The sequence below is a fragment of the Asterias rubens genome, chromosome 4, assembly GCF_902459465.1.
Source record: "Asterias rubens chromosome 4, eAstRub1.3, whole genome shotgun sequence".
Taxonomy (NCBI): domain Eukaryota; kingdom Metazoa; phylum Echinodermata; class Asteroidea; order Forcipulatida; family Asteriidae; genus Asterias; species Asterias rubens.
Window position 1 is genome coordinate 11,647,560 of NC_047065.1, and position 15,484 is coordinate 11,663,043.

Consider the following 15,484-nt stretch of genomic DNA (forward strand, 5'->3'; position numbering starts at 1 on the left):
TTGACTGAATTTTGAAGCAAACATTTTTGCCTTTCCTGTGATGAATTATGACATTTGTTAGGTTTGGCTAATCGGGAAAATTATTAAATATGTGGTATTGATTGTTTTATCATGAAAAGAATGTCGGTGGTCTCCTGCCGTTGAAAACAAATTGAGATTGTTTGCAAACGCTTTTCCTAGCGGGGGATATGCATTTGAACGGTAGACACAATTAGACACAAACTGAAAAAGGGAATATAAAAGTCTTTTTTTTCTTTTTTCGTCTTTTCTTTTATACAATTTCGCGTAGGATGTTTTTGGTTAAGAAGATTGAGAGAGCCGTAATTATTCAACTGATTTTGTGTTTGTTTAATAAGAATACTACAAAGAGGTAATTCCTATTGCATTTTTGTTTGCTAAAATCATTGAAATGTCGTTATTCATAGCTAAAATAATCCTTGCCGTATTTCGTTGGTTGAGAAGGACGCTTGAACGCAATGCAATCTATGTATTTTCTTTGGCGTAACTGGGTAGCTAGTTCTTTATACTTCGCTCGTTAGGAAATGCGCCCACAGATGTTTCTGCCGATTAGCACTGGTCGTTATACGCCCGCGGTAACACACATGGAACCTTTGAAGACGACTAGTTGTAACTCCTTCTGTTCCTTGCTCGATGGTATTGTGTAGTAGTAGTAGTAGTAGGCCTACACATACACACACAAGAAACATCATGGTGGCTGGCTGTCAAAAACACTCTTCGAGATTGGGGAATGGAGTGCTTCTCTGAAACATTATAGGTAAGATGCTAACAACAAATATTGTTTCCAGGACAAACGTATGCAGATAATTACCTACGTTCGTCCTAGATTAAAAAACCGCCACACACCGGGGTCGACCCAGAGAAGCTAAACGAACGAACCCATTATGTCCGTTCCTTTCGCCATCACAAACAAATAAATATAAAAAATAACCTAGCTTGTCAATCCCATGTCGAGAAAGATGTTACTTTAAAAACATGTATCACTTTCTGCCTCTCCAGTTTAAGATGTTTATGGCTGTATAAAGCTAATAATCCATTAATCCCCCTTAATCTCATAACGACTGGTTTAAGGATTCTCTCCCCCTCGAGTCCTTTCATCAAGACGTCTATTGTGACGGCACATCCATTTTTTAATGAGTCTTACTCTCCTCCTGTTTGACCTCTTGAATACGGAGTATATGAACCACAAGATGTCCATTCATAAAACCTTGTGACGGCAACGGTCCTACTACTTGCCGTCAACTCACCGACTTGCCGTCAACTCATTTTCGTGCCGTCAACTCATTAAATTTACATGAACAATTTATAAATGGGGCACGGAAGTGTTAAGTCTGGCCTAAACTACATATTTCTCATGGTTTTCGGTAAAAAAAATTCCACAAAAACAACTTTGTGTTGATAAATAAAGTACAAATCATTGACATCTTGGGCCAAGACTAATCCATGTGAAAAAGCAAGATGGCGGCGACGGTTTTGCTGCTTCGAGATAATTTTTTCACGAGAAAAAAAACTCAATTTTTATTCCGAAATATGACCCAAAACTTACGCGAATTCTCTGTGAACTATGGTGTTCCATAGAGGACAGCCTCCGTCGTAGTTGTGAGTTGTCCGTCGGAGTTGTGAGTTGGGGCGTCGGAGTTGTGAGTTGGGCCGTCGGAGTTGTGAGTTGTGCGTCGTAGTTGTGAGTTGGGCCGTCGGAGTTGTGGGTTGTGCGTCGTAGTTGTGAGTTGGGCCGTCGGAGTTGTGAGTTGTGCGTCGTAGTTGTGAGTTGGGCCGTCGGAGTTGTGGGTTGTGCGTCGTAGTTGTGAGTTGGGCCGTCGGAGTTGTGAGTTGGGCCGTCGGAGTTGTGAGTTGTGCGTCGTAGTTGTGAGTTGGGCCGTCGGAGTTGTGAGTTGGGCCGTCGGAGTTGTGAGTTGGGCCGTCGGAGTTGTGAGTTGGGCCGTCGGAGTTGTGAGTTGTGCGTCGTAGTTGTGAGTTGGGCCGTCGGAGTTGTGAGTTGGGCCGTCGGAGTTGTGAGTTGTGCGTCGTAGTTGTGGGCTGTCCGTCGGAGTTGTGAGTTGGGCCGTCGGAGTTGTGAGTTGTGCGTCGTAGTTGTGAGTTGGGCCGTCGGAGTTGTGAGTTGGGCCGTCGGAGTTGTGAGTTGTGCGTCGTAGTTGTGGGTTGTCCGTCGTAGTTGTGAGTTGGGCCGTCGGAGTTGTGAAATGTCCGTCGGAGTTGTGGGTTGTCCGTCGGAGTTGTGGGTTGTCCGTCGTAGTTGTGAGTTGTCCGTCGGAGTTGTGGGTTGTCCGTCGTAGTTGTGAGTAGAGCCGTCGGAGTTGTGAGTTGGGCCGTCGGAGTTGTGAGTTGGCCGTCGGACTTTTTATTTTGTTTACTAAACTGCAATGGCCAATAGGTGGCGTATGCCTACTTCCGGGTTCTTCTACACATGTGATTGAGTTCCGATTGTGATGAATTATACCTTGCTGAATCCATCGATTCGTCACCGAGAAGGCAATATCCTTTTGAGTTGTCGTTTTTGCTTGCCTATGCCTACATGAAATTGATGGACCCATGTGTTCGATGCTTTTATTGGGAAATTAGGCCTATGTTTTGTTCGCACAGCACTATGTTGTCAGTTGCAGATCTGATATTTTTATATTTATCTACGCCCCTTCGAAATGTTGTTTATGAATTGTAACATATTCTTTAATAACTGCAGGTAGGATGCGGGCCTTATAAGAATATTAAAACTAATCACGAACAGCATTAAAGTGTTGAATTTGAACGTATATATAGGGCAAGTCAGCACGAACGAACTAGCATAAATCTTTCACTAATTTCTTTTTCGTTCAAGGCACCATGAAAGCGTTATATGTTTTTACACCCCGATAGCAATTTAACATTAAATAAAAATTAAATAAAATTTAAAGTGTATGCCTATCATTAAATTAGTCCAAAGATGGTCAAATCATCCTTTATTATTATTTATTATTATTATTATTATTTGGCAATTCACATAAAATACAAAAAATTACAAAAAATTATACGAAAAGGAAAAAACTCTTTGAAACATTAATTATAAAAAACATACATCTGGATTGGAAAACAGTAACAAGGGGGATACATCAAGATATCTAAAAAGGATGACAGGCAGTAAAAGAAAAAAAAGAAAGAAAAAAGTACTACACGACTGAGGACAACAGAAAGACATCAACACTACAGGTTTGCCAGGACTGACAATAGTGCCTGCACTGTCACCAGTGCCTGCACTGTCACCAAGAGGTGTGTCAGTCAAGAGACAAAAGGACAAACAATTTCACTCAACGAACAGGTTAACAAACAAACACCCACACAAACAAACAAACACAAACACATACTAAAACTTTAGTATTTGAAAGTGTTATGTAAGTTGGATTGACTAGGTATGGATGAATAGTGTTTTAATTGGTTAACTTTAAATAATTTATATGTTGTTTGTTGTAAACGGAAATACGAACGCATGAACGCATAAGCCAACGGAACTATGCAAATTTTCCTGATACCCGAGCTGTGACCTGTGTGTATGCAAGCTGTGCTTACAAATAACAAATTATAGACATAAATCTGACGATGCCTTGAGTTTGTTTTATTGACTTGTATCCTTGGTGGGTTTATTTGCTGTTCAAACAAAAACAAAAACTATACTTCTTATGGATCCCCCGGGAAACTAGTAGCAATTTACAGATGCATTGCCAGATTTTTAGACGATCTGAAGGCCAAAATATGTTAAATTGCAATTATCCCAGGATATAGAGTTGTTGCCACTTACTTTATATATACTTCAAAGATTACAAAATACAGTGAACAGCTGGATCAGCCTTTTCATTTTCCTGTATTATGACGTCAATTTCAATAATTTACATTGGGCAGCAGTCTGGTGCTTGAATATTATGTACTTCTGTACACAAAGTGACACATTATAGCTGACAATTTCGCAGTGTGCGCGAAACGAACAGTCATGAATATTCAGTAAGTTGCACATTCTCCTGATTGACCGGAGCTCAACCAATCAGAATGAAATGGTCTGGATAAAAATCGTTCTACCTACAGTTCCTAGCGTTAAAAATATGTAAATATTTTGTTCTTTCATTTTGTTGAGGAATACGGGCTAACCATCATCTTTAATTCCTGCGAACCGGCCTAAACTGTAAGGTATCTTTAAAAAACGTGTTCTCTACGATGTTATAAAATAAATGAAAATAGGAATGGGCGTTTTCACTATTAACAAAAAATGATAGAATGTCAAATAACTTAACAGAATGTAAAAGAGATGGATTGGTGCGGCACTACTTTGACGCGGGTTATACGTACGATGAGATAGGATGCATTTTGTCCCTTCGACATAACAAGGAGAGCAACTCCGACGGCCCAACTCACAACTACGACGCACAACTCACAACTACGATGCACAACTCACAACTCCGACGGCCCAACCCACAACTCCGACGGACAACTCACAACTACGAAGGCCAACTCACAACTCCGACGGCCCAACTCACAACTCCGACGGAGAACCCACAACTCCGACGGACAACCCACAACTCCGACGGACAACTCACAACTACGACGGCACAACTCACAACTCCGACGGACAACTCACAACTACGACGGCCAACTCACAAATACGACGGACAGCCCACAACTCCGACGGACAACCCACAACTCCGACGGCCCAACTCACAACTCCGACGGCCCAACTCACAACTCCGACGGCCAACTCACAACTCCGACGGACAACTCACAACTACGACGGCCAACTCACAACTCCGACGGACAACTCACAACTACGACGGCCAACTCACAACTACGACGGACATTAACAACACGAACTACGACGGACATTAACAACACGACGCCCAATTAACCCACACGACGCCCAACTAAAAATCACGAAGCCCAACTCAGAAGCAAGACGCCCAACTTCATAGAATACGCCCAACTCACAACGCCCAACTCACATCCACGACAATGAATCCACAACCATCACAATCACACGACGCCCAACTATAACGCGACGCCCAATTCACAATCACAAAATACCCAAATCACAACCACGGTGCCCAACTAACAATACAACCAGAACGCACAACTCACAACTCCGACGGACAACCCACAACTCCGACGGACAACCCACAACTCCGACGGACAACCCACAACTCCGACGGACAACTCACAACTCCGACGGCTCGACTCACAACTCTGACGGACAACTCACAACTCCGACGGCTCAACTCACAACAACGACGGAGACTGTCCTCTATGGAACACCATAGTGTATGGAACGCCAAAGAGGCATTTAATCATCGGTGGTGGTCCTATGCGATCGGTGATCAACTTTAGCGAGCGGTGATAAAACACGATCGGTGGTCCATTTTAGCGATCGGTCATGCATATTCATGATCGGTGATGGTATATAGCGATCGGTCACGCATATTCACGACCGTTGATGGCTTTTTGCAATCGGTGGTCAACTTTAGTGATCGGTGGTGGCTTTTTGCAATCGGTCAACTTTAGCGATCCGTGGTGGCTTTTTGCAATCGGTCAACGTTAGGGATCGGTGGTGGCTTTTTGCAGTTGGTCAACTTTAGGGATCGGTGATGGCTTTTTGCATGCGGTCAACTTTAGTGATCGGTGGTGGCTTTTTGCAATCATTCAACTTTAGTGATCGGTGGTGGCTTTTTGCAATCGGTCAACTTTAGTGATCGGTGGTGGCTTTTTGCAGTTGGTCAACTTTAGGGATCGGTGATGGCTTTTTGCATGCGGTCAACTTTAGTGATCGGTGGTGGCTTTTTGCAATCATTCAACTTTAGTGATCGGTGGTGGCTTTTTGCAATCGGTCAACTTTAGTGATCGGTGGTGGGCACTTTACTAGCAAGGACATGACGCTTGACCGGAAGAAGGCCAGCACTGGCCCAATTCTGGCTCAATATCATCAAGATGACATTTGGCGTCATCTGCGCATGCGTCGGCTTTGAGGACGGTCGTCCCTCAATTTCTACGACAGTACTTGGGATGAATCTTCGTTGTGCTGAAAACGACAACGTTTAGCTGAACAACCGTCGCAGAACCATCCGTCGTCGAAAACGAAAAGTCCCTACCATTTCCGGAAGACGACAACCAATTGTGGGACATAGATAACCCTTCCACACCCTCTCCTACCCATTTGTTATTATTATTATCTTTTTAGAAAGAGCTGATTAATTTGATGTTTGTTGCGTTCCCCCTTACATAGTTATAAAATGGTACTCTTCTACAAATGTTTGGCAAGTCAGTCAACCCGCTGGTGAGTGTAATTTATTCCTCCATGGTGGTGTGAACTAGAAAATAACAACAACTAATATCCACAATCTACCCAATCATAGGTTTTGAAGTAGGCCTGCACCGACCGGACGCAAAATTCGGATATCCCAAAATCCCATCACCGGTTGCAAAATGTGACCGATTGCAAAAAGCCACCACCGATCCCTAAAGTTGACTGATTGCAAAAAGCCACCTCCGATCCCTTAAGTTGACCGATTGCAAAAAACATCACCGATCCCTAAAGTTGACGATTGCAAAAAGCCACCACCGATCACTAAAGTTGACCGCATGCAAAAAGCCATCACCGATCCCTGAAGTTGACCGATTGCAAACAGCCACCACCGATCACTAAAGTTGACCGATTGCAAAAAGCCACCACCGATCACTAAAGTTGACCGATTGCAAAAAGCCACCACCGATCACTAAAGTTGAATGATTGCAAAAAGCCACCACCGATCACTAAAGTTGACCGCATGCAAAAAGCCATCACCGATCCCTAAAGTTGACCAACTGCAAAAAGCCACCACCGATCCCTAACGTTGACCGATTGCAAAAAGCCACCACGGATCGCTAAAGTTGACCGATTGCAAAAAGCCACCACCGATCACTAAAGTTGACCACCGATTGCAAAAAGCCATCAACGGTCGTGAATATGCATGACCGATCGCTATATACCATCACCGATCATGAATATGCATGACCGATCGCTAAAATGGACCACCGATCGTGTTTTATCACCGCTCGCTAAAGTTGATCACCGATCGCATAGGACCACCACCGATGACAAATTTGATCACCGGTTGCAAAAGACCATCACCGATGATTAAATGCCTCTTTGGCGTTCCATAATAGTGAGCTGATACTTTACAGTTCTATGCTTCTTTTGTGGATTTTAAATGTATATTGGAGGCGCAAGTGAGTTGACGGCAAGTAGTAGGACCCGATGGCAATACCTTGTTGTACCTCGTGTACACCGCGGTACACCAAGGTATTAACGCGTGTTAGAATACGAGGTCCTCCCTAAAATCGATAGCTCTATATTGCTTGTTGCAAAGTAATTTTTTACGCTAACAATCATTTTGAGTAATTACCAATAGTGTTACTGCCTTACATTGCAGACTGAGGAACAGTGGATATAGAAACAACCTTTTTACTACAAAAATTGTGCTGGAAAATGGCCGACTCCGGTGAGTCGAGCACGATTCACAATGTCCTGAGGAAGTACCAGCGGTATTTGATGGTATACATTGCCTTTGTGGAGTTGTTCATCGTATGCGGACCTCTATACAACTACAGTATTCTGTTTTTGAGTTTCCAGAAAGAATTTCACACCAGTGCTGCTCTAACGGGTAAGTCGTTCTATTTTACTGAACACTGTTAACTCGTGCTCTCGCTCAAGTGTAGGCATCTGGTACAATTCTACAATCTCCACGTGTGGCGTGCCATGCCGTAGCGGTTAAAGGCACTGTGGATATTCTTGTTAAGTTACTCAAAATAATTGTTGGCATAAAAACTTACTTGTAAAAGCAGTGGGGAGCTGTTGGGTGTACGAAACATTTTGAGAAACGGTTCCCTAGTAACGTAGTTTTCGAAAAAAAAGAAGGGGTTCGCCCCGATGTTCGCTGGTTCGATTTGCAGCATATTGCGCCACAGAACCTTGGACACCACACATGGTGATATAGAGAGTAAGTGATTTCATAATGCAAACTTACTCCAACATACCTTACAGGAATGTTTCCTTTTGACCTAAGATAATTATAGTTTCCAGAAAAGATTGGCACTCACAAAACCGGGCCTCATTTGTGGTAGTTTTAAGTAAAAATTTAATAGAAGTAAAGTAACAGAATCCAGACCTTATCTCACGTCCATCAGCCATGTACAAACAGTTTTATGCATTGAGTGAACGTAAAAATTCGTGCTTTCATCACGATTAGTTTTAGTTTTATTAGACTTTACACTGGCATAAAAAATAAATTACAAATCGATACATAAACATACAAAGAAGCAAAACAGAAAAAATAATACCAAGCCATTGAGTGACAAGGATGAATAGGTGACCAGCCGTCGATTTCACAAAACTCTTCCTAACTTAAGACTAATCTTAGGACTTAGGACGAGTCCCAACCCTGCACTGTAGCATGCAGACCTTAAGATTAATCCTAAGTTAGGACGAGTTACTCGTCGTAACTCGAGATAAGACGAGTCCTAACTCTTTGTGAAATCGACGGCCAGCACCTCCACAAAGCCTTCCTGCCACATCTGAAAAAATATCCACCTTCTCTCCTATGTTTTCGGTCCGGAGTTTTGTGCATTCTGGCTTCGTTTGCAGCGCTCCAAATTACAAGCGTTTCCAGTAGTTCAGATGCAAATTAATCTCTTCATTTATTCTGTTTCCAAAACATGAATGCAGGATGGGTTGGGTCAATCGCCAACGCGATCTTCGGTATTTGTGGCCCGTTTTGTGCACCTCTTATACTTCGCTTTGGTCTCCGCACAATTACTCTGGTTTCTTCAGTGATGTTTTCAATTGGACTGGCAGCAACGTCATTTGTTCCATCTCTAGTTTATGCACACATTACGTTTGGAATCTTGGTTGGTGTCGGGGCAGGTACAGTGTGCCAAGCCGTGATGACGCTGGTGATTGACTGGTTCCCTGGAAAGGACTGCGCCCGTGGGACGTCAATGGCAGTAGTCGGGACGTCTTTCTGTAAGTATCCATAAACCAAACGTTAAACAAATTGGCGTGTCGTGGCCAAGTGGTTAAGAGCACCCAACTCAAGTTCTGGTGTTTCTGATAAGCAGGGTGCGGGTTTGAGTCCCCGTGACACTTAGAATACACTTAGCCATAGCTGCGTCCTTCGGATGGGACGTTAAGCCGTTGGTTTTGTGTGTTTGAAAATGCACGTAAAATAACACAGTGCCCGTTAAGAGAAGGGGTTCGCCTTGTTGTTCCTGGTTTGATTGGCTGCATATTGCGCTACAGCACATTGTAGTAAAATAGTCAACACGATGCTCCAGTACATAATTGTCAGAAAATACTGAAAACGCGTAGGGATCTTACGGTGATATTGTGCTGTTTGAGAACGGTTAATTAGTTAATGTATGCATTTATGTAAAGTGCACAAGAGTCCATGTTGGGACGTTGTAGCAGAACCCTGCCATTCAATAACTTGCACTGCGTATCTCATGTACTAGTCATGTAACGAGAGATATAAGTAAGAGCAATAACTCAGTCTTGTAGATGGTCTTAGAGATTATGTTTCATTTTTCCAGGGGTGGACCCATAAATATTTGTTCAATATTGTATTATTACTACACGACGGACCAAGGCTGGTTTGTGTAGGAGTCAATTCCCTTGAGACAGTGGACCGGTCTATGTTGTAATCACTCCAGCGGATGAACGACCTTGCCCTGGCCACTTCTGCTTTAAAAGTCACAGACGCATTCTCTCGGAAATAGGGGGAAGTTGTATTTTACCTAGTAGGTTTAAAACCAGAGTAATTGGGGGGGAAAAAATAGCAATGCTTATGTTATTATACTACACCGAGGGATGTACCTATTTGTATCAATCCCCAAACAGCCAATTAATGATAGGCGATTTGAACGCGAAATGCCCCTTTAAGAAGATTGGGCCAAAATATTCAATCATTTACCTACTCAGCAAAATGTGGTACTGCAACATACAATTCCTATGAAAATGGTGACAAGAAATCACAGATTAAACGTTGTTTCTTATTTTCTCACAATAATTCATTTCCGTCTCTTCTTTTACTTTACTTTTCACCATGACAGGCGTACTCACATTTGCGCCTTTGTTCAACACGCTTACATCAGCATACGGCTGGCGAAACGCTCTACGCATTGTCAGTGGTGGGAGTTTGGTGATAACTTTAGTTCATGGCTGTTTCATTGTTGAACCGGCACAAGTTGAAACTTCGAAGAGCATTACCGAAGAAGGAGGGAGCTACAAAATGGTGGAGACCAACACTGGGGAGAAGGACGACGGTGATCAGCCGCGTGACGTCACAGAGACTGTAGGGAAGAGAATTTATAAACTTCTCCATCAATCTGAAGCTTGGCTGTGGCTCACAGCTGGTGTTCTCTACAACATTGGATGGACTTTTGTCACAATTAATTTCGTAAGAGACAGAGGTTAAAGGCAGTGGACACTATTGGTAATTACTCAAAATAATGATTAGCATAAAACCTTTCTTGGTGACAAGTAATGGGGAGAGGTTGATGGTATAAACCATTGTGAGAAACGGCTCCCTCTGAAGTGCCATAGTTTTCGAGAAAGGAGTAATTTTCCACGAATTTGATTTCGAGACCTCAGATTTAGAACTTGAGGTCTCGAAATCAACCATCTTAACGCACACAACTTCGTGTGACAAGGGTGTTTTATTCTTTTATTATTATGGCGCAAGTTCGATGACCGATTGAGCTCAAATTTTCACATGCTTGTTATTTTATGCATATGTTGAGATACACCAATTGTAAAGGCTAGAATTTGACAATTACCAATATTGTCCAATGCCTTTAAGATAAAAAGTAAAACAATTATAAATACATGTTGCAAAACTCCACGAAGTGCTCTGCTTAAACCCTAGACTTGATTCAAGTCCCGTTCTCATGCGAGAGGTCCCTGTATCCACCGTCAAAATGTAGCTCTGTGGTCCTGCGGCACAGGTTAGGGAGTTTTCTGATGTCAGGCGATGCGAATGAAAGTGAAAAAAGGGATGTAACGGGATTAGGACTTGAGTCAAGTCTACGCAAATCCGTACTTCCGTGACCATTTTTGTCCCAACTGCATTGCGTTTTAAGTGCACACGGTGTTTTTCTTCGGGTGATACGGCTATAAACAGTATGTTTACCCTAGCTTAAAAAGCTCCGTTTTCGGTTTCTTTGTAACAAATTCAGAATTTTGCGTAGATGACGTTGACGCTATCGTTAATAAATCTATTTTTCGCACAATAGACGAACGCGATTGCCAATTGGGTTTCTACAACCTCGTTCCCATGGGTTATTTGCCTCGCCGTGCTGTTTTTGTCACAGCATGCCTTGCTCGCTCCGCTTATGGACTAGCCAATGTACTTTCAAGGGTTTCAAACAATAGACCATTACCATGCTGCCTCCATCTTGGTCAGTCATGTTCATCGTGTCAAATAATAATTATTATTATAAATGCTGATAATCATTTTGCAAATTGGAACCAAACTACTTTACTCTTCCGGCCTCGGTTTGGTAACATTGATATCAAAGGATTTGATAATTTCAAAATGGCTGCACCAAAGGTCTATTTAGTGTCTCAACTTGACTGTGACAGTCCCGAGCAGAATTGAACCTTTGCAAGACTGACACTTATAGAAAAAAGAAAGGGTGTGGTCCTGTCTCTATGCTTTTAACGAAGGGCGTGGCCCTTTTTCCAAGGGTGCGGTCCTGTCTCTATGCTTATAACGAATAATTATTATTAACCTTTCAAATTATGTTTCATTTCCCCTTGACAGGCGAGCTTTATGGAGTACGACCTGCACTTCACGGCTAAACAGATTTCAATTACTTTTGTTATCTTTGCTGTCGGTGAAATTGTTGGGAAATGTTGCTTCTCTGCCTTCGGAGGCCGTATTCCTTTCCTGAAACTGTACTGTGTAGCTGCCGGTAGCTTACTCGGTGGAGCTGCCTCTGGTGTAATGATACTACTTCGGACAGTTCCCCTCATGTATACAGTCGCAGCATGTGAGTAGTTCAAGCAGTTTAAACATTCTTAGAGCTACTCAAGCACAAAACGCAGATAAGCACAGTATAATTTTGCTTACCAGAGTATAATACTATCCAAACTACCATGTCACAATGTACAATCATCTGTGGCTGTTATTCGGCGTGTTTCTGCTTATGAAGAAAGGTCCGGAATAAATAGGTTGGCACTTGTTTTTAAAGCCATTAATACACTTTCGGTACAGAAAAGAAGAAAAAAAGTTCACAGATTTACAAATAACTTACAGGGTTTACAGAAGGTAATGGTGAAAGACTTCTCTTGAAATATTATTATTCCATGAAATGCTTTACTTTTTGAGAAAACATTAAAACAATATCAATTCTCGATAGCGAGAATTACGGATTTATCTTAAACGCATGTCATGACACGGCGAAACGTGGGGAAACAAGAGTGGGTTTTCCCGTTATTTTCTCCTGACTCCGATGACCGGTTGAGCCTAAAAATTTTCACAGGTTTGTTATAATAATATTAAAGTTGTTATACACGAAGTGTGGGACTTGGACAAAATACTGTTTACTGAAAGTGTATAATGGCTTTAAGAAATTTAGTGTGAAAGTTTGATCGCTTTACACGGGCTGAATGGGGTTGATTCTACAGACGGCGCTATATCCACGAAATTATAATCTTATTCCGCACTGGAATCCGACCCATTGAAGTCATTTTAGGGTGAGCTTGACCGGGAAGCAAGCATATAATGTTTACTTGCAACTTAAATTTTGCCTCCGTTTGTCAAATTAATGTCACGAGTAATTTCGACACAGATTCCGGTGTGGCAGAAGATTATTCTCTGTGCCCCCCCCCCCCACCCCACTCGGAGATTCTGTGCCCCCCCCCCCCCTGCCCCCATTATAGCAAACTGTGTTAAAACTTCTCCCGGTATTACCGCCCTCTTTTGAATAATCCTCCTCAAGCTTACATTAATTTCCCGTATGGGTAACCGAATGTCCTGCGGACATAATTCACGGTCCCACGGTTACACCGGCTAATACTGACCGAGAAAATGGGTCAGGTCCCACGGTTACACCGGCTAATACTGACCGAGAAAATGGGTCAGGTCCTACGGTTACACCGGCTAATACTGACCGAGAAAATGGGTCAGGTCCCACCGGTTACACCGGCTAATACTGACCGAGAAAATGGGTCAGGTCCCACGGTTACACCGGCTAATACTGACCGAGAAAATGGGTCAGGTCCTACGGTTACACCGGCTAATACTGACCGAGAAAATGGGTCAGGTCCCACGGTTACACCGGCAAATACTGACCGAGAAAATGGGTCAGGTCCCACGGTTACACCGGCTAATACTGACCGAGAAAATGGGTCGGGTCCTACACGGTACCCGAAATCAGTGTCATTTCTGACCAGGAATTTTATGTGTAAAGAAAGTGGACAAAATTGGTAACAATAACTAGTCTTCACCAGTTGGTGTATCTCAGCATATGCATTAAATGACAAACCTGTAAAAATTTGAGGTAAATCGGTCGACGAAGTTGCGAGATAATAATGAAAGAAAAACGTCCTTGTCACACGAAGTTGTGTGCTTTCTGATGCTTGATTTCGAGACCTCAATTTTAGAATTTGAGGTATCGAAATCAAATTCGTGGAAAATTACCTTTTCTCGAAAACTACGTCACTTCAGAGGGAGCTGTTTCTCACAATGTTTTATAATTATCAACCTATCCCCATCACTCGTAATGATGATTATTTTGATGATATTTATTTTGAGTCAATACCAAATAGTGTCCACTTCCTTTAATGTTTCTTTTATTCGTTTGTAGTAATGGGCCTGTTCCGTTCTGCATGCTTCACGATGGCCTACACAACTGTCCAAGAGCTCTTTGGGGAATATGGTGCAGACATTGTTGTTATGTTTACGCACGCACCTTATGCCTTTGGGGTTCTTATTGGTGCACCGATTTCAGGTATTATTATTGTTATGAATAATTGTTGAGTCATCTCCGTGACGGACATAGACCCTGTAGATTGCGATCACTGTGGTACGTTTGTGTGGCTCCTAAAAAATAGCCAGAGCCCTAAGCGTAGCCTGGCTTAACAACAGACGGCCAATCAATATGGGTCGGTGGTCAAACACAGTCTAACCGGCGCTCTGTGTTTAGGCTTAGAAAGACGAAAATAGTTTGATTCATTCATTAATTCATTTTTATAAATAAAATTAAAAAACTGGTAGCACAACGCTGAGTGATGTGGCATTACAAGGTAAAAGTATTGAAAAACATGCACAGACAAAAAGATACCAAAGATTCACCACTACGGGGGTTCAGGGGAACATTAAAACAAAGAGGACCCAAAATAGACAAAAAGATGACAATTGTCTGTTTAAGTAGGACATTTGCATGGTAAAAAAAAGGGATTAGGTTTGCGCTTACACCATGTAATGATTATCTCTACATGAGTTGGGATTGTTCTGAAAAGAGCCGTAGGTTTCAACTCGACGTTTCGATCAGTATGCCCTGATCGTCGTCTGGAGAAAAAAAAAACATTTGTCAGACATAGTCCCACACAACGTGCTGAATAGAAAAAAGGTCCATTCAAATGTCTGAAGATATAACTTGTTCCAAGTTTTGCGATTTTCTTTTTTAACAAAGATCACATACTCTTGACCATTATAAATTGATAAGCTGCTTTTTAAAGCATCAGCATTTCTGTACAGTACTTTGTTTTGTTGATAGGTGTTGTCATTAGCCAGCTTCATTTTTCACAGTGCTTATAACATATTTGTTTTAATTTTGTTTCAGGAGTTCTTTACGACTTGACCGGAGACTATACACTGAGCTTGCTTACAGTACTGGCAACATTCGCATGTTCTGTTGGTTTGATGCTAGCAATACCAGTCCGTAGACGGATTAAATTGAGGTTGAAAAAAACAAGGATACCCAAAGAAGAAACAACCGAAAAGTGCCTTGAACTTGCCAATGCATAGACTTGAACAAGTCTTGATCAACCAAACATCGTAGCAATTTTGTTTTATGCAAGTCGCCAGACACACGAAGGCCTGAGAGTCACTCTATGTGTGTGCGCTACAAACAAACTGTTTTTATCCCCTTATATTCCATACGGAAGTATGCTTGGGTATCATCCATCAGAAGCCTGGCTCGTAGAGCAGAAAACACTGCCTCCCAAACTTGTGCAAAGCGATCATGGTGAAAGGGTCTATGTACTTTTTGTAGGACAAAAAACACAATGTCCACAGATTGACACTAAACTTACGCAGTTTGAAGATAACGGTGGTATAGAAAGTTTCCCTGGAAATATTACTTGCTGAGGTGCTGTAGTTTTTTAGAAATCGGTAAAAGAATGTCATGAAAATGATCATGAGACGAAAATTATTTTAGAATGTAAAAGCGTATTTTCATG

General features: G+C 42.2%; 1 protein-coding gene across 3 annotated transcripts; it reads left to right on the plus strand.

Moving 5' to 3' along the window:
* The first annotated feature begins 711 nt into the window (after positions 1-711).
* On the plus strand, positions 712-15,271 carry LOC117289413 (monocarboxylate transporter 13-like). 3 transcript variants are annotated; one of them, XM_033770529.1, is made up of 7 exons: positions 712-775; positions 7,455-7,685; positions 8,747-9,043; positions 10,129-10,475; positions 11,841-12,069; positions 13,888-14,031; positions 14,866-15,271. In XM_033770529.1, exons 2-7 carry the CDS (start codon positions 7,511-7,513, stop codon positions 15,048-15,050), a joined length of 1,377 nt encoding a protein of 458 aa, XP_033626420.1. In that variant the 5' UTR covers positions 712-775; positions 7,455-7,510; the 3' UTR covers positions 15,051-15,271. The 3 variants fall into 3 exon arrangements, with proteins under 3 accessions (XP_033626420.1, XP_033626421.1, XP_033626422.1); XM_033770530.1 differs by having other exon boundaries at positions 736-775; positions 7,434-7,685; XM_033770531.1 differs by lacking the exon at positions 712-775 and adding an exon at positions 4,103-4,343.
* The last annotated feature ends 213 nt before the right edge of the window (positions 15,272-15,484 follow it).

Coding starts and splice junctions, on each gene's coding strand:
- LOC117289413 (XM_033770529.1), top strand. CDS start 7,511: ATGGCCGACTCCGGTGAGTCGAGCACGATTCACAATGTCCTGAGGAAG. Junction 7,686..8,746: donor CACCAGTGCTGCTCTAACGG/GTAAGTCGTTCT, acceptor ACATGAATGCAG/GATGGGTTGGGTCAATCGCC. Junction 9,044..10,128: donor AGTAGTCGGGACGTCTTTCT/GTAAGTATCCAT, acceptor TCACCATGACAG/GCGTACTCACATTTGCGCCT.